Raw genomic sequence first — 26,196 nt, forward strand, 5'->3', positions numbered from 1 at the left:
AAGATTGGTATGCTGATATCCCCCACTTAGTCAACCCATCGCTTGTAATAAGGTAAAACAATCAGTGACCCGCTTAGACTGCTTAAAACTAGTTCTTTACGCTATACTGATTCGCTCTCGCTGTTAGATGTGCACGAACCAGTCTCGAAAGAGAAATGATTCAGAAGGGATATGAAAAAATACTGATTGAATCAGAACCGACACAATCGCAAGACGAACGTAAGCGATGGGAATCGGCTTGAACTTGGTTCACTTGCGCTCACTGATCGTTCAGTTTTAACTCAATGGTATTCACACTTCTGCTATTAAAATATATTGTAATTATTCTCCATATGTTTCAAATATTCAAACACTCAATAAGTTATGTAACTTATTCAGAAGTTACATAACTTATTGGAGCAAAATTAAAGCTGATTCAAATGATGATTGCAACCATTTTCGGTTCATGAACGATTGAGAAGATGAAAAGCAAAATAAAATCGGATCAGATTCGCTCAATGGCAAACGCATGGTTCGCTTCGTTAGGGTCAGAGAGTGAAAAAACAGAGTAGGCATGATCGCAATCAGTTCAGCACATATTCAATTTGTTTCGTATGGAACAAATGATGCAAACTGCTATGAGAGCACGCTTGGTCTCTCTGAGTGAGCTTATAAAAGGTGATGGTTGTGTGAGTTGAATCGGTGATTGAGTACCGATGACAACAATTTGATGCGATTTTTGGCCATGCCTGCACACACACATACACACAGACATTGCTCAAATCGTCGAACCCTATCGATTGGTATATGTGACTTGATTAATATCGTGTTTCTCGACCAATTTTTAAACCTATGTTATAGTATAACAAAGGTAAACATGCAAAACCTAAATTATATCTTGAGTACATCCGAAATTTACAATTTATGACATTTAGTTAAAAAACAGCCTCTCAGTTGGCGTCAAGGTACGTACGACACAAACTGTAAAAGCCAATAAGTCCTCAATAAGTGTTATGTGTTCTTTTTATTTCAAGACATTTTTTTTTTTTTTTTTTTTTTTTTTTTTTTTTTTTTTTTTATTTAAGGAGGCCCACCAACACACCCCCACACCAAAGAACTCGCACATAGAGTCCCCTGGTAATGGACTCCTCATTTGGCAATAAAAATCTTAATACGAAAATAAACGAAAAAACAGAAACTAAATATAATGCAACAATTAAAAGGTGTGTGTGATGAGCTATATAAAAAGTAATATCATGAAGTAGTCGTGGGATGTGCCCAGTGGAACTAAGTTCCTTTGAAGGGTATCCCTAGAGTACTACAGGTTGGTGATTCTAATGAATTTGGTTAAGTGTAGCTGTTTCTAGCTGATGCAAAATCATAGCAAAAACTGGCTGATATATGATTTGTAGTGCTGCTTCAAACGGGTTTTAAAAAGTACACGGTTATTTAAAATTTTCAGTCGTTCAGGTAGTTCATTATACACCGATGGACCATAAAACGAGATCCGAACTTGACCCATATTTGTAGAAGCTCTGGACCGAACAAGGTTGCTCGCATACCGGGTGTAATGATCATGATTTGTTATAGACAAAACGATGTTATGATGAATATTTGGGTTTTTTATTGTGTCGTACATGAACAAACTGGTTTGTAGTTTACATAGTCCGCGTAGAGGAAGAATGCTATGCGCCATATTTGTGTACAGTTGAAGGGAAGAGTATAATCGCGGTAGGTTGTAGAGATTTTGAGGCATCTATTTTGCAATGTTTGCAGTTTTTTCAGCTTGGATTTGCAAGCGTGTCCCCAGGCGAGAATTAGGTATTGCATATGGGAATGAATACAGCCATGATAGAAAGTCAAGAGGGCATCTCTAGGCACAAACTTACTAACACGGTACATTAAGCCGCACAAGGATGAGACTTTCCTTTGGACATGTTCTATATGATCACCCCAGGAAAGCGTGGAGTCCAATACCAAGCCCAAGTATTTAAAATTCGATACCAATTCAACTCCTTCTTGCTCTTTTTAATTTATATATGAAACAGTAGATATTTATAATTATTATAACTGTATGTGAGGGTTCGTAATGAGGAATGGGTTCATTACTGATACAAAACCATATGACTTACCTATTGTACATTAATACATCTGGTTTCCATAGCTTGTTGGGCGTTATCCTTAGATCTCTTACTCCTCCGTATTCTGAGTCATTCCACCTCAAATTATAGTCATTCCACTCCTAAAGATAAATTAATTAATTAATCCTAGTATTCGACAATATTAGCTTTTTAGCAATTGCTGCACTCGCAAAAAAATCGTGGAAGGCACACAACACAACAATGTGAACGTAACATTTATCATGCTAATAAAGCAATTGTGACCAGAGTAGTTTAGAAGGTACGCAGACAGAAAAGAATAACTTTAATAAGACATTTTTATGACAACTTAAATCTGTGATCGTTCCACATACTTCACCACATCATGCATTTATTTTAGTATGTTATTTGAAAGATTGCGTTTAAAGTCACGTAACGAATAATTTCAAAATTAGCAACACCATGAAAAAGGATATTATTACTAACAAAAGAAGTCGTGTTCAAATTTCAGAAATAAATATTTACTTCAAGCTTTGCAACATACTATAATTCATGGTTATTTTAGTTCTATTTTTAAATTATAGTAGGTAACCGATGTTATGAAGATTGGAATTCAATCAAACTCGTTTGAATCTCAATATGCAGTAATTTTTAAAATGTTGTATATCATTCGCGGTCATGAATAGCATATTGACGCAGGACTACGCCTTACGCGAAGCTAAAGGTTTAAAATCAAAACCTACAAATGAGAATATGTCGGGTTGAATGCTTTTATTATTGTTTCTTTGAAAATTAACTAGCTTTTTGCATCAATGTACCCTCTTTTTAACTTCCGAAATACAGACGCCACTTGCATATACGAAAATATAGCTACTGTGGAACAATCTTCGCATGTAGAATGATATGATGATTTATGTATTTTGGGCAGGCGTTACGCGTATTCTATTTTGGACATTTTCAATTGATTTTGCCGTAAATGTATTGTGATAAATCACCTTACCACGGTGTATCTCTAACCGTAATTATAAAATTGTTTTTATTGTTCTTGTAAACTTAATAAAAATCTTCTATAACACTTCCAAAATGAACATAAGCAAAGCAAAGCCATGAGTTATAAATTTCTCTAAGATTTGACCCTTCTTTATCGACAGACTTTTATTAGACTACAGAACAATTACGGGGCTAGTGCAACGATCCTGCCGACTCTAGCAGCCCCGCTCAGCCGAGATTTAACTGGGCGTAAAACGAACATAAATCGTAGGAATTGATTTTTGGCATCACATGCTCAATGACAACCAATATGGGAGTTTTGAGCTGTATTGAAACTGTTCGGATATATTCCGGATTAGGGTGCCTTCGGGGGAAATGGCCAACTTCGAACAGGACCAAAACTCATCATAGAATTAAAAAACGGGTAGGCATGTGGCCGAGTTAGAACAAAAAAACTCTTCGTACGACACTTTGAAGCAAACTAGAATTCAAAAATTAGACGCCAAATATACTATTTAGAGTTACGTTGGTTGTATCTGAACATGTTGTAGGGACTTCGGGGACCCCAAGAAAATGACCAGTTTAAAACATGAACCAAACTCATCATACGACACTTCGAGACATAAGAAATCTCTAAAAATAGGTAGGGGATTGTCCCCTGTTATGAAACGGCCCCGGTTGTGAAACACCCGTAGTTTTTAACGTTTTTATTATCCTAATGCTGTCAAATTACTACCAACGTCTAGTCTCATAGTAATATAACTTTTGAGCAATCAATGGAAAAATTTCAATATTAACAATGCTTTGTAGGAAACGTGTTTGAAAAAACACCCAAAAAGTTTTTTCGCATGTTTTGCAATTGATTATTTTGTGTACCAAATGGAATGAAAACTGTCAGTTGAAAGCATTTAAGCTTAGTTTTGGACCTCTATTTTATCACACAGACAAATTTTAGGTGAAATAATCGACTCAAAAATTATTATATAATTTTTACCTTTGTTATACAATATAACAAAGGTTTAGGAATTGGTCGAAAAACACGAAGTCGATCTGAGGCCCGGAGGGCCGTGTCACATATACCAATCGATCAGGTTCGACGAATGAGCAATGTCTGTGTGTGTGTGTGTGTGTGTGTATGTGTGTATGTGTGTGCGCTTCAATTTTCAATCGCCTATTTCTCGGAGATGGCTGAACCGATTTGTCTGCTATAACTTTTATTTGAAAGGTATTTTTACCTAGTATATCACTATTAAATGGTTTCGTGGTCTGACTTTTAGTTTAAAAGTTATAAGCAAAAATGTGAAAATTACGTGACACGATTTTCTCCGGAACCACATAACCGATTTCATCGATCTTAGTACCAAATAAAAGCTCTTACTATTGCTAAACTTCACGCCAATTTTCATTGAAAACAAACAAGTGGTTTAAAAGTTATGCTTAAAAAACCAGTTTTGACAAGGTTCAAATGATCGCCTGTTTCTCAGAGATGGCCAAACCGATTTACGTGCTATTAGTTTCATTTGGCAGGTAATATAGCCGGATAGATCACTATTGAATGGTTTTTTGATTGGATGTTTAGTTTGAAAGTTATGAGTAATTCAATACACCACACCAAAATTAACAATAATTTATAATGATTTTAACCAAGAAAAATAACCTAATTTCAATTATTTTAATATCAAACGAGAGGCTTTCACACTACGAATATATATGCAAAATTTCATAAGAATTGGTTTTACCGGTCAAAAGATATTAACCCTCGAACACTCGCGCCAACTTTTATAACACGGTTACTCGCGCGCACAATAGCCCAAAACCAAAGAAAACGTGCGCACTAGAATTTTGACTAGGAAAACTTGGTTTTAAGTTTATCGAACCTTTGGAAGAGTTTCTTGAAATTGAAAGCTCTATCGTCTGGTAGAATTTGAATTTTGATTAATCCCCCTAAAAGTGAAATAAAAAAATTATTTTCCCTCAGTTTCAATATAACACATTGATGTGTTCTGCAAAGTTTTAGAGCATATTATTACAAGAAATTTTGCTGAAGACAGTGACCTTCTATCTCTTCAACGAAGAGATCTTATTTATTGTATATGAATTTGAAAAATCAGTTTTTCTATTTTAGCTCTTTTTGTAATTGTTGTATGACTTTTTCATGTATTACAAAGTTGTATAAATAATAAAAATACACAACTTTGCTGAACATAATATACCTCTATGTTTCCTTGTTTACGAACTGTAGAACTTTGATTATAAAAAATACCCTGATTTTGACCCCGAATTACTCGACTACCAACAGACGGATACATTTTAAACATTTTACATTTGCTGGTAGTTTTGCTGCACACAGACACCATTTTTCCATATGAAGAAACGAAAGAAAATTCCAGTCGGGGCCAACTGCGGTACACCTCACATGCTACTTGCTTCGTTTCTTGTTTCCTAACAATTTAAAGTATTAATGCATTGAATAATTCTGACATTTTTCTCATAACAAGTTTACTGAAGAATATACGTTAGTATATACGTAATATACGATTTGTAACTTTATAACAATATGGCATTCAAAAACCTACACATGTTGTACAAAATACAACAGCGTGAGTAACCGAAAGTTAATAAAAATTGATGAAATTTATTCAAGAAAACTTTATTATTGTGAATCAAATAGAATGGCATTACAGGAAATTATGCATAGTTCAAAAACTTATAAACTAGACCTTTACTACGCAATGCATATGTTAAAGAATAATATTTCATCTTACAACTCACTTTTACTTGGACTTACCCTCATTAGTAACAACTTACTCAGCAATTTCATGAGAAAAGGAACTATCAAAATTTATAAGTGCTTCTATTTGGTTCAAATTTTGTAAACTTATTCAATTTCCAAAAATTTCATGTAAGCCAAACGTGTCGATTTCTATCTCAAATAGCAAGTAAGAACGTATAATAAAGGTTCCTTTCACCACTAGGTGGATTAAATCAGGTTTTTTGCAATATGGCCACCGCCCCGGTTATGAAACAGTCGAGTTCTTCGGTTGTGAAACATCTAGAAAATCAATCATTTTATACTTTATTGAACAAACATTACTTTAATTGGGGAATTATGAGTCTTTATGGCAGTAGGATTCATTTATGTATAGCAAAAACTCAATTCCTTGTACCACATGTATCAGACCAGCGCATTTCAAATGCGCCAATATGACTGCTTGCTTTTTACATGCATTTATTGCGATTCAGATTTAGATGATTAAACGAAGAAATTAATCAATGATTTTATATTTTTAGTATTTTCCATGAATAAATGATTTTAATTTCTAATTTTCCTTCGATATTTCTATATTTTCTTTTCTTTTCTAACGATTTCCCGAGGTGTTTCACAACCGGGGACACTTTTTTTAGCCACAAAGATCCCTATTTTGAAATTTTGCTATAACTTTTGTGTTTTAAACAAAAACCATATACTTCCTTTGGCGAAAAGATAGGTATACGTTTAAACTTTCCAATGCTTTAAAAAGATTTAAAATTGGATGATCCGATCAAAAACTATGGCCAAAAAACAAAACCTGTTTCATAACCGGGGACATTCCTCTATATCCATTTAAGCCAAAACGATGCGATCAAAACAATGTCTATTTTTTCATGAAAGTATTCAAAAGAAGTTGAAGTTTTGATTTTCATGCAAAAACAATTATCTAAGGGAGTGCCAACTAAGAAAAAGTTCAATTTCTCTTTCTAATATGTTAATCATGTCACCCAGTTATTTTTGCAATTAAGATATATTACAATGTTGAAATCAAGCATGTAAATTACTCACAGAAAAATTTCAATTATTTTATTCTAGATGTCCATTTTCATCAAAAGTAAAAAAGGAAATATTCACGAAATATTATTTTTAGAAATTTTCCTGAATTCTTTTTAAAAGATGATAACTCTAACGCATATTCATAGTGTTGTTACATTAAGGTGAAACGGTACTGAATCCCAACATGGCTGAAAAAATGGCGTCTATGTAAGGATATGGGTGCCATCGATCCGGCCATGTTGGGACTCAGTACCATTTCACCTTAATATCAAAATATCAAAAAATCGGTTCTGAACACATTTTTCATATTGTCAATTCAAAACAAAATTCGCATGTTGCCTTGAAGCCTTACTTGTTAACCGGTTAATTTATAATTTTCTACATACATATATCCATTTCAGTCTGCAAAAATTATCCTTTGTCTTTATATATATTTCTAGAAATCACTTAACTATAATAAAATTAAATAAGGTGTTGATAAAGTAAATTAAATGATACTTAGGGTAGTTTGCCAATTGATGCGCATCATCCAATTGTTGCCCACTTCTAGGTTTTTGTATAGGGTAAGCGTACCAGTAGTGGCGCATTTAGTAGTAGTAGAATTTCAAATTTTCGGTCAAAATATAATGATATCAAAACAAATATACACGCACACGCGCATGATATGATTGAAACATTCTCACTCTTACTAAAAATGGCGGTTAGAAACATTAAAATTTCTAATTTTTTTAAAAAGAAACATTTTTTCGACGATCATTGGTTTGCCTATAGTGGTGGTATGGAACCTATCGAGATCCCTAGATTGGAGGCATCGTGAGCCCATAATGGAGGCAACACATTAAACATTCAATTACTGCAATGAAAATTCATACAAACTGCCTCTGCTTGTTTGCATGAGATTACGTACTCATTTTATAAGCTCGACAGATTCAAATTTCTTAAATTCATAAATAAATAATATCAGAAAATATAAAATTCAAAACCTATTTTAGCAGCAATACAAAATTAAATTTTATTCAGAAAATCATAACAAAACCAGCGGAATATTGCTACAAATTTCATTTTACCACTAAGAGAAGAGAGGATTATTTCAATTAAACCTGTATAACCCAGGTGCAGATTATATATACGTTATTTGAAGCATAATTCCGTTTTTTCTCATAAAGGGCGTATTTTATTCAAGTACCACCACTATTGGTACTACCTCCGCTAAGGGTACGCTTAACCTAATATAGAAGAATATCTATATTATCGCAGCACTCTAAACAATCAAAACACAAATATGTGTCATTACCTTCAAATATGTGTAAACATGATTATTAGCAAACCAATATTTGGAATAGAAAAATTACTTCATAAAATCCAACTCTTAGTAGAGCCAAAATACGTCAAAAGCTTACAGTTTGGATTAACTCTAATGTGGGCGACGGGGTACCCGTGTACCCATTTTTATATTCAAGCAGCAATAAAGTCATGTAGGTAATGTGTATCACTACGAAACTTTCTGACATCTTCTAAGGTAGCGGTTCCCAAATGGGGGTTCGCGAACCCCCAGCGGTACGGCAAAACTTTAGTTCGCTTCAGAATAGTATAGGGAAATCCGTCAGGGGGTACGCGAACCGAAAAAAGGTTGGGAACCGCTGTTCTAAGGGGTCAAGATGAACAACTTAGTGCAAATTTTGAGAGATTTGGTAAGAGATGAAATAACCATGGGTCAAATACAATTTATACCCTGTAGAAGGGTGACGGGGTACCCGGGTACCCACGCCTATCACATAGCTTAAACGACACAATAGAACCAAACAATGTTCAGCAAAGTTGTAGCTTTGGACAAGAACTAAAAAATAGTGCGCATGAACTTCCGGATAGAGTCTCCGTTGTGCCGGAAACAAATTGCGAATGTCCCAGGGAAATGGTCAATCTTCGACTCCAACGAAAAGTAATCATGTTACATATCAGAGTCGGCGCAGAGTGCAATTAACGAAATTTGACTGTATTTATATAGAGTACGAGAGGGTATTTTCAGCAGGTTTCTAAATTCAGTCTATTTGCCATTTCTTTCGCCAATAAATATACTTTGCTGACATACAATTTTAATATGTTATAACTATTTTCTCAAGACTGTAAGTAATCTACTATTTTTTATTCAAAGAACGTCAAAACCACCTGTTCTTCCACTAGAATTAGGCCATAGGCCGTAAAAATAGATGCCATCGCTTAATGGGCTGAAAATACCCTCCCGTTCCCTAGTAGAAAGGTAAAAATGTTAAACAGTTTTTTTTTATTTTGTCTCTCTTTTGGTAGGTTTTCGCAATGAAAACAATAACAACAATGTAACAAGCAAGAATAGATTTGGTTTTCATGATTAAAATTAGGGTTAAAACGCTTAAATCGTCTAATGGTTTTTCTTGTTTAATAAAATCTCATAGTTTTTTTGCAAATCCCACAAGGTTGCCAACACCAGAAGTACAAAAACTTTATAAAATATCTGCAATTGTCTGTTTACAATGTCTGTGTCTTATTGACAGGTAAGCAAATAGGTTGTAAGCCAGGTAGACATTCATGTTCCCCGAAGGCAGCTCCGATATCGTATGCTACTGTGGCAGCTATTGCGTCGCACAATCTACGGATACAACGAACCTTGGGCCATGTGTTGCCGTCTTTTCAATGAAGTTGGTGAAGCTCATGATTTTCAAATAAGTAAGACTGTTTTTAGACGTACTATTCAATAATTAGTTTCAAAGTATGAAATGGGGAAGGCAACAAGGAAAAAACGCCCAACATAGGTCTAGCCATCCCAAGCCCCTACCTAGCGCCTCCATGTGGCCATACCTGGAAATACTTCAATTTGTATAATTGAGTAACCAAGCTAGGAGGTACGGGGTCGTGCGGTTTTCAGTTCCTAACCTTACAACAAAGCCGGCATTACAGCACGCGAGGCCCTGTGCAGATTAAGCAACGAGGCCATTTTTTTATGCCAAAAGGGCATTAGGTTAAAAGGCCACTGTTATAGTTCTAATGAAAATGAAATTGAGCTAGATAGTTGTAATTCTCTGCCTCATTTCTACATGGTTAATAAAATCAATTATCATTTACGATTTGGGTTCTATACTCGATATGGAGTAAGAACGAAACTTCCGAAGAAGTTATGCCTAAATAGAGCAAGAGCCTCGCAATTGCAAAGCAGATGTGTAGTACTTTCAAGTTCAGAATTACAAAAGCGGCAGGTGTTTGTATTATCCGATATTCTTTAAATGATGAAGAGCGGGGCTGTGTTCAGTTAGGAGTCCCCTGATTGTGCGCAGTTCATTGTTTGACTGTTTAGTCTACAATCCTGTATTTTCAACTAGATACTATCTAGCATAATCTAAGTTGGCAGCCAAGCTCAGGTTTTTATGCAGAATTATTCCGAGGATTTTGATTTCATTACTGAAGCTCAATCTGACACCAATCAGTATAGGGGGAGTAACAGTATGTGTTCTTCGCCTAGTGAATGATCTCCTGTTTATATTAGGCCCCTATAGTAAACATAACAACATGGTGAATCTGGTGACTCTGTTTTGAAAGAGAGCCGTAAAAATTAAATCGAAGGACGTATTTTCGAAAGCGCCTTCAATAACAAGGAAAACACAAAGTGCTATCTCTTGATATTTAAACGATTTCTCAATTAACGACACAACGTAGTGCAGTTTCCGTAGATTTTTTTTTTATAAAAAAAATTTATTTGTCGTGTATAATACTTAATCCTATTTAAGTTACATGTTAATAAGATGCCATTTTAGTGACTCTGTATCAATGGAATAGTTACACTGGTTAATAATAATTATATAATTTATAAATAGTCTAAGTGTTTTAATTTTTACGATTTTTGGTAAGTTAAGATCTGGTAATACTAGTTGAGAGAAATTAATTCTTCGTTTGGTTATCCTCAATACCCGTTCCTGGAATACTTTCCACGCATCAGTCACCCTGGAACATTCCGAGAATTTATGCAGAAGAGTTTCATTTGCAGCATTGCAGTACAGGCAAATCGGTGAATCAGTCAACTGCATCCTGTGCAAGAGCACTTGATGTACCAGTTTTTGGTTTATGAGCATGTAGTAGCTGCTTCTCTCAACCGGCAGTAGTTTTCTAGAGAATACGTTGCGCCAAATTCGTTTCCATTCAATGTGCGTGTTGTCTCGCATAACTTTTGGTATTTCAATAGTGCTCAAATAGTTTGAATGAATTTTGCTGGTTGAAGGTCCATCCTTAATGGCGGTAGGAAGATAAGCCGATTCTTGGTATAAAAACTGAAGGCATGGACAATTAGAAGGAACTTCGAGTAAATTTGGTGGATTTTGTACTGCGTCAATAAAGCTTTTATAGTAAGGTATTGCATCCATCTCCCGCAAATGTCGATTTAAAAGCAATGCTTTACATTTAAATCCAGGTAACTGTAGATTTAATCCACCTTGCTCAACTGGTAGCGCAAGTTGGTTGATGGGTATTCTCGTAGGTTGTCTGTGCCATAGAAACGATCCAATCAATGACGTAAGCTTCGCCAAATGTAGCTTATTAATATAAACGTTTGAAGCTAAGTACCACAATTTTGAAGTGATGAATGTATTTAATATCACAATTTTTTGATGAAGGGTAAGCGAACGCATTTTGTGCATCCAGAGCTGCTGCGCAAAATGTGTAATTTTTGGTTCCCAATTTAGTTTAGTCATTAGACGTATTGAGTTGGCATAGATTATTCCCAGTATTTTCGCTCGATCAGCTGTTTGCATCCATGGAATTACTATTCGTTCATTTTGCCTAATATTTCCTAAGTCTACAGAAATAGTTTTTCTCAAGTTTAAGACAGAACCAGAGGCCAACCCAAAACATTCAAATGCATTTTTGGCACATTCAATTTTGCTTGCACATGTTGTAATAATAGAGATGTCATCAGCGTAGGCAACCACGAGGTCATTTGGTCCGTCGAATATCAGTTCAAGGCGAGTCAGCAATGGTTGTATATAAAGCACGAATAAGTGCATAGACAAAGGGTCTCCTTGTCGGATCGAACACTGTACTGGAAAACTCGGCGAAAGATGTCCGTTTATCAGAAGCTTTGAGCTCGATTGGCAACCTATGTTTGTGAGCAGATTTATCAGTTCAAGATTAAACCCAAGATTTCTCATTGTGTGGAAAAGAAACCGTCGATCAACGCGATCGAATGCGTGATCGAGGTCAAAAGAGATTAATTTCCCCTTCTGTTTGCTCTCTTTAATTTGCGCAATGCGATCCTTTATACTTAGCGAAGCTTGAAAAATATTCCGTTTTGGATTAGAGCATTTTTGTGAGTTACTAATTACTTCATGCTCACGAAATATTCGATCTATACGAAATTTCAGAACACGTGATAGCAATTTAAAATCAAAGTTGAGAAGAGTAATGGGCCGAAAAGAATCACAACAGATACCGGCTGCTTTCTTTTTTGTTAACACAATTACACCATCAACCAAATCTGCTGGACAATTTCCTCGTAACGCTTCGTTTAGTATGAGATTCAGATGTACGTGAATAATGTAGAAAGCTTTCTGATAGAATTCTTTGGGAATCCCATCTGCACCAGGGCACTTTCTGGAAGCGCTTGACTTGATAGCTGTGTATATTTCGTCCGTTGTAATCTCCATCATGCAACTAAGATTGGATTCACTTTGTTCAGGAATAATTCTAGGACACGTCATATCGCCATATACTCTTTCCTCCCTCTCAGAATACATTTCGCTGAAATAACGATGAAACTGGTTCTCAATGTCCTCGGAACGCGTTAGAATTTGACCATTTTGTATTTCTAGTTGATTCACGATTAGCTTTTTACGACGCCGTTCACCCAGTTGAAAGGCTGAGAGTGGCTCTTCAGACACGCATGTCTCATTTATACGGATGAACATCTCTGTGTGTTGTCGCTGTAATTTGAGCATCTTCCCCTTAATATGATTGATCGTCGAAAGCATGGTAGGGTTTCCATATAATTTACTGTACGCTTCTCTGAGCTTGGAGTAAAGACGTTGCTGTTCACTATTGTAAATCGCATATCGCTGATTCGTTTTCCAACGAAAGAAACTCTTGATCTTTGGTTTTGCAAAGTGTAACCACCAGTCCATCCAGCACGAGTAACTTCGTATTTGCCTTGTCCAATAGTCCCACTTCTGCTGGAATTCCTCCATGTTCTCATCAGTGAGCACATGAGGTCGTATCGACCAATATCCTCGACCCTGTTCTTTACCTAGACAAGGTAAACATATGCGTACACACAATGCCATGTGATTGGTAAACGCGCAAGCATGAGTGTGAGTGTCTCTCAGATGACCAAGTAAGTTAGAGCTTAAATAAACTCGATCAATTCGTGAGGCAGAATTATGTGTGATATATGTATACTGAGTGGTTTTGGGGTGTAACGCTTCCCATACGTCCACAAGTTGCAATTGTTGAACTGTATTTTTCAATGCGAGACTAAAATTGCTTTCGCCTGTAGCATCTTTTGAATTAATTATCGAGTTGAAATCGCCTGCCATGATGACGTGATCAGCTCGATTTCGTAAATAATAGGCAATGGAAGTGTTGAATAATTCTTCTCGTGCTGCTCTGCCCTGTGACCCTGAAGGTGCATATACGTTTAATATTGTAACCGAGTCATGAATCCGAAGCGCTATCAATCTAGAATCAAGACTTCGTTCCACATGTGTGTATTTAATGTGAGATTTTAGTGCGATTGCCGTACCACGCTTACAGTGGTCTACATTACTGACGACGTTGTATCCCGGGATGGAAAAATTAGCGCTTTCGACTTCTTGAAGAAAAACGATATCAGTGCCTTGTGTTCGTAGAAAACTGGATAGAGCATTAATTTTAGTTTGATTTGATATATTGTTTATATTGATTGTAGCAATATTGTAACTATACGAAGCCATTTCTAACGACATTTGGGTGTTTTGTTTTGCTTGTTAGCAGCTTTTGATCGAGCTAGACGCTTCACTTTAACATAGCCGTCAGGTCCCAGCATTGTGTTATCTCCCTGTGCATCTGATTGAAATATGGCATCCGAAGCATTATTTGTACTTTCCAACGCTGTATTGTCCTCTTTTGCCAGTGACGAGTCCTTTGATTCCTCCATGGAGAACATGGAGATAAAGCATTGCTCTTGGTTAAATTGTGCTGATGTTGTTGTTTTTACATCAGCTGAAGTCGGCTTCTCGCTGTCCGTCGGATGAATCGATCGTATTGGTGAACGTGATACATTTCGCATCGTGGTTGGTGGTGCAGTCGATACATTTCGCGAGGTCGGTGGTGGTGATTCTATTGTGCGAATTCTGCTATTCCCTTGATTTGAACATCGATGCTCCTCATCATTGTTTACTCGTTCCTTTGCTGCATCCATGAAATCAGCTGCAGGAAAATCATTTTCGTCAGACATTTTGTTGTCCAGTGGGTTGTGTGGCATGACGCTATCATTTCCAGTGCTGGCAGCTCTATCAGCAGATTGAGCAACAATAACTTCCTTAGAGATATCATTAGCTATTGCAGACGGAGTATCGAAAGTAGCAGGAGGGATGAGTTCTGGGAAGTTAGAAATTTCCATCCTATTGTTTAATCTACTGCTAATAGTGGAATCTGTCGAGCTTTTACCAAAACCACGCAGTGCTCCTGCATAAGAAGCGGGCTTCAATCGATCGTTTACACTGATTTTCTGAGCAAGTAATTTCTTATTTTGTACACATGAAATTCCTATGTGCATATATTCAGCACAATGCCTGCACGTTTGCCGTTGTTTGGGATATGTAACCCATGTGTTTTCTCCTTCAATTGTGATCTATGACTTGATGTGCTCTCTAAGCACCATTATCACTTGCCACTTTCCGGTGGACGATCCAGGGAAGTGATGTTTGTCGCTCCATACCATTTCCTTCACTGATAGCACCTCTCCATAGGCAGCCATGTGCTGGCTGATCTGTTCGATTGTAACATGTTCTGTGAGATCGTGTAAAGTAACCTCTACTCCTCTCTCGGCCATTCTGATACGAAGAGGGTATTTCTCTCCCTTAACAACGTAATTGTGTTTATTGTCATGAGTGCGAACAATTTGTTCTGCAATAGAGTGGTCGTTTACCTTGACGAAGGCACAGTCGTCGACATGACCGATTTGTATTCTAACTAATTGATCACGAGTGACTCCAAGATGGCGTCCAACAAAGTAATGTAGTTCTTCCGAGGTTGGCTTCTTTGGTATTCCTCCAAAATCCACGCGAAATGTGTTTTCGCGATAATTTCTGCGATTATTCATCTTGATGTTGCAATTCCGCATATAAAACGACCGGCAAAGTACCGACCGCTGCTGCCCCAGAGGGCTTCCACAAAACTTTTAGCTAATACTTTTAACTCTAGCAGGAGCACAATTTATTAACGTGTTTATCCTTCGGGAGCCGAAGATGAACTGACGACACAACGTAGTGCAGTTTCCGTAGATTTACCGTGTTAGTATGCATGTTGATTTCCATGCAACGGAGCGTTATTTAAAAACTCATTGCGGATATAGCTATCTGCGGTTTGCTCTATCAACTTGAGAAGCGTTGATGTTAGACTTGTTGGTCTGAAAGCCTTTTGCATTATTTTCTCTCTTTTATCTGCCTTAGATATACCTTTAGGTATCTACCTACTTTCCACCAATTCTCCGGGATATGTCCCAAAGTAAAACTGGTTCGAAAAATGTTGCTAAGTTCAAACATTATAACGCTGTATGTTTACCATCCGGATCTGAAGATTTCATTGCTTCAAAAGAACTAAGCGTCCATTTGATTGTAGTCTCCGTAAACAACCGGCGTGCAAGCTGAGTCATTTGACACATTATGTACCCCACATTCCAAAGCAACGGGGCCTAATTTTATCGATGTTTTCTTAACACTTTACACTCTACATTTATCATGCGTGGAAGTCACGCAAATTTCTGAATAACCAATTATGTTGTATACGTCTGTATACAACAGGGATTGTCCACTAAAATTTTCAACATTTTTATCTAGTCCCTGAAGCGCGAGGTTCTGTTCCACCGCACGGGTTTGCAGGTCTAAACACCGGCTCTGACCAAATGAATCTGAAAGGTTTTGCGTTTATATAGCCTGACAACAATCCCCCTATCAGTTATCTTCTGCTTGCGTTAATGATCATTATTATCATTAGATTAATATTCATAACATTCGTGTACTCGAGAGCTCGACAAGCGGATTATGAAACTTTCCCCGTCTTTTATTTTCGTTCAACTGTTACAATTGCAATAAATTTGGGCCATATACGTTTTTATAAAGTGTTCCAGACATGACCGCGTAGTTGGCATAGAACTACGTTAGACTGGTTTTCGCGAAGAAATATCGAATATTAAAGAAACACCATATTGATATATGTGTGGCGTAAAATAGTTTAAAGTGAGAAAAAATGAATAGCATAATACAGTAATGTTCCGGTTTTGTCAGCACCCGATTTTGTCTACCACCGATTTTATCTGCTTTTTATATAGATTTTGTCAGCCTATAAATTTTATTTAACTTTTGTGCTTTGAAACATGATTTATAATACTATTCAGTCTGCTTGAAACTACTCTGATTCTCTGGGGAGTGTTTTCGAATAAAATAATGCCTTCTTGCAAGTAATTCGGGGTCAACATTAGGGTATTTTTATAGCAAAAGTTCTATAGTTCCTAAACAAGCAAAGGTAGAGGTAAAGTAAATTCAGCAATGTTGTGTATTTTTACTATCTGTACAACTTTGTAAAACAAGAAAACGTCATACAACAACTACAAAAACAGCTAAAATAGAAAAACTGGTTTTAACGATTTTTCATTTATGAGAAATAGGACTTTTCAATCTTTGCTGAAGAGATAGAAGGTTATACTGTCTTCAGTAAAATTTCTTGTAATAATATGCTGTAAAACTTTGCAGAATACATCAATGTGCTATACTGAAAATGAAGAAAAATAAATTTTTATTGCACTTTTAAGAGGATTAATCAAAATTTGAATTCCACTAGACGAAAGAACTTTAACTTTAATTTTAAGAAACTTTTCCAAAGGTTCCATAAACCTAAAACCAAGTTTTCCCGCTCAATGCTAATGCGCACCAAAAAAGGTTCTGGACCAGTGTTCTGTGCCCGGTTTATTGAGCTTTCGGGGGACCAATTGAGGGTTAAAATTTAATTTTTAGTAGAAGTCTTCGATATTGCAAGGTCTTAAGTCTTGAATTTTGATAAAAATTTCGAAAAAAAATTTCCCGATTTTGTCAGTTTCCCCATTTTGTCAGCCCAAAATTCAATATGGGGCTGACAAAATCAGAGCATTACTGTACCTAATAATATTATATTGCTTAATAAATTGTATCGTATTTTTGGTAGGTGAACTATTTTGAGATATCAAAAACGAATTTTTTCACCAGTGCCAAAATCGGAGTATTTCAGTATAGAAATCTGCCTCACGCATCCAGCTATTAACGAAGTTCTAGGAGAATACTTAAGTCCTCAAAATAATATGTAATGGTTATAATAAGAGAACAGGCATTAAGAAGATAATCCATAGCTGCACTGTTTGCTTGTTTGCAACGTTAGATAAGCAAAAAATCTGAGCCTTTCAGTCGGTTTCAAGGTACGGCACTGGTCTAATAAGCATGTTCGATTCTCGACTGAAAGAGGCTGTACGAATCGAAGGATTGCACTACAATTGTCCTGTTCACTTGCAGCTGGTTGCGAAGTCTGTCGTATAAAAATAGTAGATCTAAATTCCAAATCGGAATATAGCACCTAGGCTTTACTGTGCTTTGTAGTAAGCAAGAAAACACGCAAGTTTATTTTGTTTCTTTATCTTGAATCAGCAGCAGGCAAAAGCTTGGTGTGTGTAATGGTCATCCGTGCCCAGACTACCGTACGGAAAATGTATAGAAATTTTTTAGTTCATTTTCACTATTTAGCGGTTTGAAAACAATCGTTTCAAGAAAGCCATATAATTGTTGCATCTTTTATGATCAAAATCCAAAATCAACCAATCAAAATCAAAATTGCAGGAGCTATCAGCGTTCAAAATCTTTCATTCTTTCGTGACGCTGGCTTGTGTGCAAATTTTGGACTGACACCTTCCCGTAAGACGTAGTTCTACGTCAAAAAATTTCAATAATCCTACCATGTTATCATGTTGAGAATAATCCTCAAATCCAAATAGCAACTTCGTTAGGATGCATTTTGCCAGTTTACACTTTGATATAGAGATCGGAATTAAAAGCAGAAAAACAAGTTGTGTTCATAATACCGATCAATCACTTTAATGGAGTAAATTCCGGAAATTCAGCATATTTTCAGCCAAATTTGATATAGAACGGTTATATATGCTTGTATCTACTTGTTATCATAGAATACCGAAGAAGGTAATATGTTTTCATGCTGCTATGATCTTAGCAAATTTGATCGTGCGCTTAACACTTTGCCAAAGAAAATATATTTTGATGGCGTTTTTTGCTGACACAAAAACCCATAACACAATAACTGAGCATGCTCATTTACTACAAATTTTGGCTCAATTTTCTAAAAATTGACCATTTAAGTCGAGTGATCGGAATTAGGAGCTGATCGCAATTATGTGCGGTCACGGTAATTTAAAAAAAAAATTTAACGCAAAATTTATTGTGTTCATCTCGTTTAATTTTTTTTAATAGCGCTGGTTGACACGACTCTTTATCAAACAAAAAGGATGGCAAATGAAACTTTTGAGATTTTCGGATATTATAGTAAAATTTATCACTTTTTTTAAAATTTTTGACTTTAACAGCTTGGATCATTCGTGACTTCTGCGGGGTTAGGATTAGGACCCAGGTCCTCGGCATGAGAGTCTGAATGCTAATCACTACACTGGGATTGACCCCTAATTTATCACTTGTTTTCCATCGATTTTAAAGGGAGCAAAGCTAATTATTTTTTGAAATAGTAAATCAACTGTTGAACTATGACATAACATTGAAAAGCAGAATAAATTGACTTCACTGTTGGATATCCAACTCGCAGCTTTCTGCGTGGTTTCGTTTTCGATTATGTCACTATGGATTTACATTTTATATAAACCGTTTGTTTTGTTACGTTCCAAAAATTGGGAGATCGCACGGAAGAGTGAAACAAAACATATCATAACTATGATACCCTGTAAAATATAAATTTTGTTGTCCGCATTCCAAAAACATCCAAATAAAGTATAAATACACATATGTAAGAGTAGAAAACATCAATATTAGAGAAAACCCAACTACGATTCAGAAATATTTTTTCTGCTGTTTGACCAATTCTAATGAAGGTTACTTGAAAAGTCTGATAAATTATCCTTGATTTGACTACACATTCGTTTTCCAAAGTATAAAAAAGGTTATGCAACATATTCTTTTTCAAGTAATGACTTAACGCGTAAATACAACATACCCAGAATGTTCTTGCAATTGTTCTAGTTAATGTTGCTATATCTTTGTTCGCCATATTGCTATTGTCAACATTTGCTCAAAGATAGAATCAGATTATCGATCAGTCACCATCAACGGAAGCTCACGGAACAATGTGGCAATGTAACGGAATGTCAGTGATGGTTGTATGAATCTTCGATGCAGATATTCATTCGATTAAATTGATGTTCCGTATAAATGAGTACATTGAAAATGTAAAAACGATCATCACTGATCTTCCATTCCGTTAGTGATGCATAGGTTTTCCCTTCACACTGACTTATGGCTAATCTGATTCGTCCATAACTTTTTTTCAAGATTCAAAGTCTTCGATGTTTATTCGAATCCTTTGTAAATTTCTTTACGCAACCTTCAAAATAATTGATAAACAGGGAGAATCTAAACACTTCCATTTTGTACTATATATCACATCTAGAAATATTCAAATATGCACAAAGTGTAATTAAACACAGCTAAAGCCAAAAACGTTAGTTTGAGAGGATTTATTAAGTGATTGTCTCCAATCAATAAATTTTATGCTAACACGGTTGATACTAAAAAATCAAAGTAATAATATAAGAACACATATTATTTATCGCCCTAATAGGACAGAATAGCGTAAAATAACTAAAGATTTTTTTAACATAAGTGACAATAGTCTGTGCAAATCGTTTCGATTATATGCTGGTGTAATAAAATATGGTTTTTAAAAGCTTATAATAAATTATCAAAGCGATAAATAGATTGCAGTTTTGCTGTAGAAACAGTGCCTTGTGTTTTTAAGGCGTAAGATTGAGTTTAAATGTTTTAGATAGATGTTTTATTACCATGTTTTTGGCTCATTGAAAATGTTTTATTCTCGATATCGGTTGTGTGTATTTTACATACCTTTGGTATGTTAAAAAACATTATTCTAATTTTCATGAAAATACGGCGTGCAGTTAAAATAACATGTAATTTGAAGTATTTGTATTTGTAACTGTGTATTAGATTGGAAATTTTTAAAAGTAATTCATAAAGAGTTTAAGAGTAGAGTTAAAATTATAATACATGATGGTTACATTTCTTAAGATGTGGATTTGAGCGGTTTCCAGAAAAATTGGCTTTTGGCTTTCAAGTTTCTCGCTTGATTCTAAGAAATATGAACAATCATACTTTATAGGCACTGCACTTCCCTTCAAGTGATCCCACAGTTTTAGGGGAATTGTGCATAATGTGCCCCCCCCCCCCCTCTTTGAATAAATGGATATATCTCTGTTATGCTTTCCCAAATTAACGTTACAACTACGAGTATATGTTGGTATTTAAGATAACAACCAATTGCAATTGTTTATTTCATTTAGTATTGTGGAATTAATAGGCTAGGAATTATTTAATAAAAGCACCTAAATGTTGTGTTTCTCGTCTGCGCGGGGTAAATTGCCCCACCTGCGGTATAATATGCCCAATGCGGTAATTTGAGTATTTCTACCAGTGACAGACCAACTCTATTTTGTAGAAAGTAAAACTATTTCCTTTGTTTTCAAAATATCGTATTTTTATATAAAATAAACCTAGTTTCGGTCTTCTGGTGCACTTTTTCTTTCCTGCATGGGGCACATTATACTGCAGCTGTGGCATTTTGCACCGCGTAGTTGAATTACCTGGAATTTGGACATTGGTAATAAATTATTTCCACCACGGTTACTCTACAATACTAATTGAATTAAATAACGGCAATTGACTTCAACTTAGATCTGTTTACTTATGTTTATAGCCACATTTGCAAGGGGGCAAATTGCACCACTGCAAGTGGGGTATATTGGTCTGCTTTTACTTATTTGAAAAAATATTAAATGCTAAAGCAAATCAAGCGTTTCATACCGTCATTTTTGGCAGGGATGTCTTTTTGAAGTTCACTTCACGCAATCGAATCGCAACAACCGGTTATTTACAGATTTTCACAAGAAAATAGCTTATGGAAACAACGCCAAAAGTTACATCGAAAGCTGCTCAAAAACAAATTTATTTTTGTTTTGTTTTTACAGCATGTGAAAATTGTCATACTTGCATAGTAGGCTAGCTCCATCAAATACTATGGTTTTTGGGTGGTTTTCCATTTTGATTTCACATGTTTAGGGAAATGTTTAGGGGGGGGGGGTCACATTATACACAATTCCACTACTTTAGATTTTGATAAAATAGGTGTCATTTGATTCGTTAATTTGTCTAGTTTTGTATTATTTACCGTTTGGCCATTAAAAGACATACGGGGCCCGAAAATCCGGAATTCCGAAAGAGTGTCCGCTGTGAGGTAGAGAACTGATTGTATTGCAGGAAAATCAGTTATGCGGATATAAAAATTCATACAATGAACTATTTCATATAATGAGATGAATCAGGTTGGTCATTCCAGAGTAGGTTCCTGTGGTTTCATGGATGGCCAGTCTAGGATTGGGTCTATCAATATGGGTATCAAAGTTCTTGGAATTAGTACGATAGGTGATAATTTTTACATTTCGATGTATTTTGATTGGTTATTTCGAAAGTGGTTTCTACGGGGTCGCAGATGATACCGTAGGATTCAGGATAATACTTAGCATTATCGGAACAATTCAAAACGTTATACTTTTGGAACCAGTACCTAAATTATCAATCAGTACTAAACCAGCCATATCAGTTCAAAACAACTAAAAGATCCGCTAAACCAATTCTAGTATTGGCTAAAGCACCCAATTGGCCAACTGTAATCTTACACGAATCCAATTCTGTAATGGCCAATGGAATCTAAAATGTTCAGTTTTTATAATTAAGTGAAAAAGGGTTCACAATGTTAAGTTCAAAGCTAATAGCTTTGTTGAAAGCTGATATTCTTTCAAAACAAGCAGCTCCCCACATTTTACCGGACGTTGCTCCGGAATTACCGATTCCCGGGAACTACTTATCATCTGACGGCCAAATGCTTTATCTAATAGAATTAGCTAAATGAACGAATCAAATGCCACTGGTTTCATCCAAATCGGTTCAAAATGGCCAAAGTTAAAAACATAACAAATCATGGGTACCTGGGTACCCTTGTCGCCCTCCTACGTAATAAAAAAATTCAAGTGCCTCTCATTGCTAATCCCCTTTATGAATATGCACCAAATCGCCTCAGTTACTTAAGATCAAAGATTTCGATGTCGCAAAATTTCAATGACGTATGTTTTAAATTGAATGAGTTATAGCTATTTTAAAACTGAAAAGGTACCCGGGTACCCTGTCGCACACATAACGTTTAATTAGTTCTTGAGATTTGAGGAAATTTGTATTTCGTTTATAAATGAGCCCCCCTCTTAAAGGGGGGAGGGGTCATAATTCGCCATAGAAAAAATTCTTACCTCCTAAAACCCCCACATGCCAAATTTGCTTCCATTTGCTTGATTGCTTCTCGAGTTATGGGGGAATTTGCATTTCATTTGTATGGGGCCCTCCTCCAAAAGAGGGGAGGGGCCCTTATTCACCATAGAAACAATTCTTGTATTCGAAAACTCCCCCATGCCAAGATTGTTTCAAGTTGCTTGATTGCTTCTCGAGTTATGCTAGAGTTATGCAGAAATTTGTATTTCATTTGTATGGGAGCCCACCCTCTTAGTGGGGGGAGGGGTCTCTAATTATCACAAGAACCTTTCCCGTCCCCAAAAACCCCTACCTGCAAATTTTCACTCCGAGCGGTTCAGTAGTTTTCGATTCTATAAGGAACATACTGAGAGACAGACAGAAATCCTTTTTTTTTATATATAAGATGTAATAGAGCGTTTCCCTGTGTAATAGGTAAATCACAAAATGAGATTTAAATTCCTTAGATTGCAAAATCTCATGAAAGTCACCGTTCTACGAAAACCGTTAAAGCAGCAAATTACTACAACTGCTCAATATCGAATTGGGGCACAGGATTACAACTGTCAAGTTCAATTCTGATAATAAAATAGTTCATAAAATACAACTAGCGGGACATGCCACAAAAACCACAAAAGAATCTAAGTAAGACTGTCGCAGTTCTTTAGGTACTATTCGGCCGAAGTTTGGATGTAATATTTTCGAGGTCTTTAACTTTTAATTTCTATAGGACAACGCATTGCTCTGTATGGTAGTTGTATAAATACTGGACCCTATTCTCAGTTACCTCACCTACATTTTTTAAATGAGAGGATAATTTGCGACTCTGCAAGTCACCCAGGTGACTGTACAAATCATCAAATGGGGGCTGTAAGGTGAAGTGAGGATGACAGAAAGAATAGGGCCCGTAAGTGAACTAAGATGAGTAAAATGACTGTGACAATATGGCCCTCATCTCACCTTACAGTCCCCATTTATTTGTACAGTCACCCAGGTGACCGAAGTCATCATATATAGCACAAACATAAATACCACGCGTATTATACCCCAGGCCACGTATCAATCGATCACTTTGTCCTAATTTTGATTCATTTAGCAGTTCCTCTCAACCGATCAAAAGTTGAAAATGGTATAGAGTAACGAGGGGTAAAAGTGCGATTCAATGATTTATCAGTGCGGATTCCGAGTAAATTGACTACATTGGCATGGATGGGTGAGTACTTTGACAGAATTATTCCGAGGAGTTTGACTACATTACTGAAGCTCAGACTGATAGTTAAACATCAGTATAGGGGGAGTAAAAATATGTTTTGTTCGCCTAGTGAATGATATAACGACTATTTTTTGTGGTTTATATTAAGCCACCATTGTAAACATCATAACATGGTGGTGTTTATAGCTCCTAGCTGCACTGCGACAAACTTTCCTTTGGCGGCGTAAGCAATAGTCTCATAACCAAGCTGCGGTAGCTTGTGAAGGAATACGTCGGCCACCAATGACCAAAGCAAGAAACAGAGAACTACGATTTTATTTTGATAGAGAGCCACACATGATTACACTACAGCCGTAATAATCAAAGCGAATGGCGTGTTATCGAAAGCGCTTTCAATATCAAGGAGAGCACAAAATACCGTCTCTTGATATTTGAGCGTTTTCTCGATTAACTTCACTACGCAGTGCAATGCGGTTTCGGGAGATTTACCGTGTTGGGTGGTGTTGGTATGTATGTTGATTTCCATGCAACGGATTTTTTAAAAACATATAGGATATAGTTATCCGTGATTTTCTCCATTAACTTGAGAAGCGTTGATGTCAGACTTATTTCTCTGAAAGATTTATGCATGATTTTCTCTTTCTTATCTGCCTTAGGTATGCAATTCCCCGGGGTATGTCCCAAAGCTTATAACGCTGTCCATTTTCTGTAAGAAAGTGGGTAGAATACCATCCAGATCTTTTATTGGCACAAAAGGTACAAGCTAAGTGCTCATTCATTTGAATACTCGAATCAGCGTGCAAGCAGAGTCGAGTCGTCTGGCAATTATGTAACGAGGCTTTCTAAAACAGCGAGGCCTAATTTCACCGATTTATTCTTGACACTTTGCACTCTGCATTTAAATACAGGAGGAATAAAAATAATGGTAATCATGCAAATAATTCTGAGCAGCCATTTGTGTTATATACAACCAAGGATTGTCCACTACAATTTTTAACATTTTCTCCTGTCATCACCAACGGCGAGCCCCCCTGAAGCGCGAGGCTCTGTTCGATCGCACAAGTTTGCCGGGCTAAACGCCGGCTCTGCACCAACGAGGTAGCAACATAGATGCACCGTAAATATAAAAGAGTTAGCAATATTGTAAATCATATCTAGTTCTACAAATGTCCCATACATGACTTTTCCACAATTAAATTTGAGGCAAAGTGATCGAACCTTTCCTGCCACATAGTTCAAAAATTTTGTACTACAGAAGTCATTGGCCTGCAGAACGGCGCTGTCAAAGACGTAGAGTATCCATATGAGCTTGATAATGAGATATTTTATATTGGAACCGAATAAGTAAGCAACCTGAACGCCAAAGTGGACCACATCTCAATCAGCTTTTTGAAAATTTCCCGAGAAACGCTCAAACCTACAGACTTCGAATAACCATTAACTACGTCTTTAAAGCGTTCTGCAGGTGGATCGATAAACGACAGGCGACACGCGCTTATACAGGCAATTTGTGGCCGTCACTTGGCGGTGTCATGCGCATGGATAGAGAAATCAGAGCCCTATTCTCACAGTCACCTCACCTCACTTCACTTACTGGCCTTATTTCTGCAGTCACTTGACCTCATATTACGGTCTTCATTTGATCGAAGTTACCCAGGTGACTTTCAGGATCGCAAATTGTGCTCGCACCTAAAAAATGTGGCGAGGTGACTGTGAGAATAACCACACAAACTGTGTATTTTCGAGGAGAAACGGCTTGAAACATGAACCATACGCACACGAATTACCTATGAACGGCGTGTCACCTGTTGCTGTCGCACCGTCTGCAGAGCACTGAAAAAGCAACTTTTCATTTTTGGATTTTCTTCTCCTATGTTTCAAAAATATTTTACAAATATTAATACTTCTTTGAATTTTTTTTAATTATTCATAAGCCTTTAGGTGAAACGAACAAAAGAAAACCCTAGCTAAGTTGATTCTAATTAAAACGTAAGGCTTCGTAAATATCCAAATATTAAAGCAATTATTTTAGTATACAGATTTATTGGAGGAAAGCACATTGTTTTGTTTATGTGAATGAAATTATTATAGAAAATATTTTTTCAACCGTATGAGCATTTGTTTTTAATCGATTAACTATTAATTAACTTACCAAAGAAAGCCAAATATTGGTAATAAGTAGTTGATTCTTCTCGTCCTATAATCAACACATAGTTAAAAATATAAAAAATCAAATTCAACCCAATAGTTTTGTGCAAACAAATA

At 36.2% G+C, this 26,196-nt stretch overlaps 1 protein-coding gene across 1 annotated transcript in view; it reads right to left on the reverse strand.

Annotated features, from left to right (window-relative positions):
- The window catches only part of LOC128740154 (neuronal acetylcholine receptor subunit alpha-7), a 245,072-nt gene that overhangs the window by 214,999 nt on the left and 3,877 nt on the right, over positions 1 to 26,196 (reverse strand). Inside the window, exons 4-5 of the mRNA XM_053835680.1 lie at positions 26,084 to 26,128; positions 2,112 to 2,221 (exon numbers count right to left, since the gene is read on the reverse strand). Coding sequence (XP_053691655.1) covers positions 2,112 to 2,221; positions 26,084 to 26,128 — 155 coding nt within the window. The remainder of the gene's footprint in view (positions 1 to 2,111; positions 2,222 to 26,083; positions 26,129 to 26,196) is intronic.

Source organism: Sabethes cyaneus, chromosome 3 (genome assembly GCF_943734655.1).
Source record: "Sabethes cyaneus chromosome 3, idSabCyanKW18_F2, whole genome shotgun sequence".
Lineage (NCBI taxonomy): Eukaryota > Metazoa > Arthropoda > Insecta > Diptera > Culicidae > Sabethes > Sabethes cyaneus.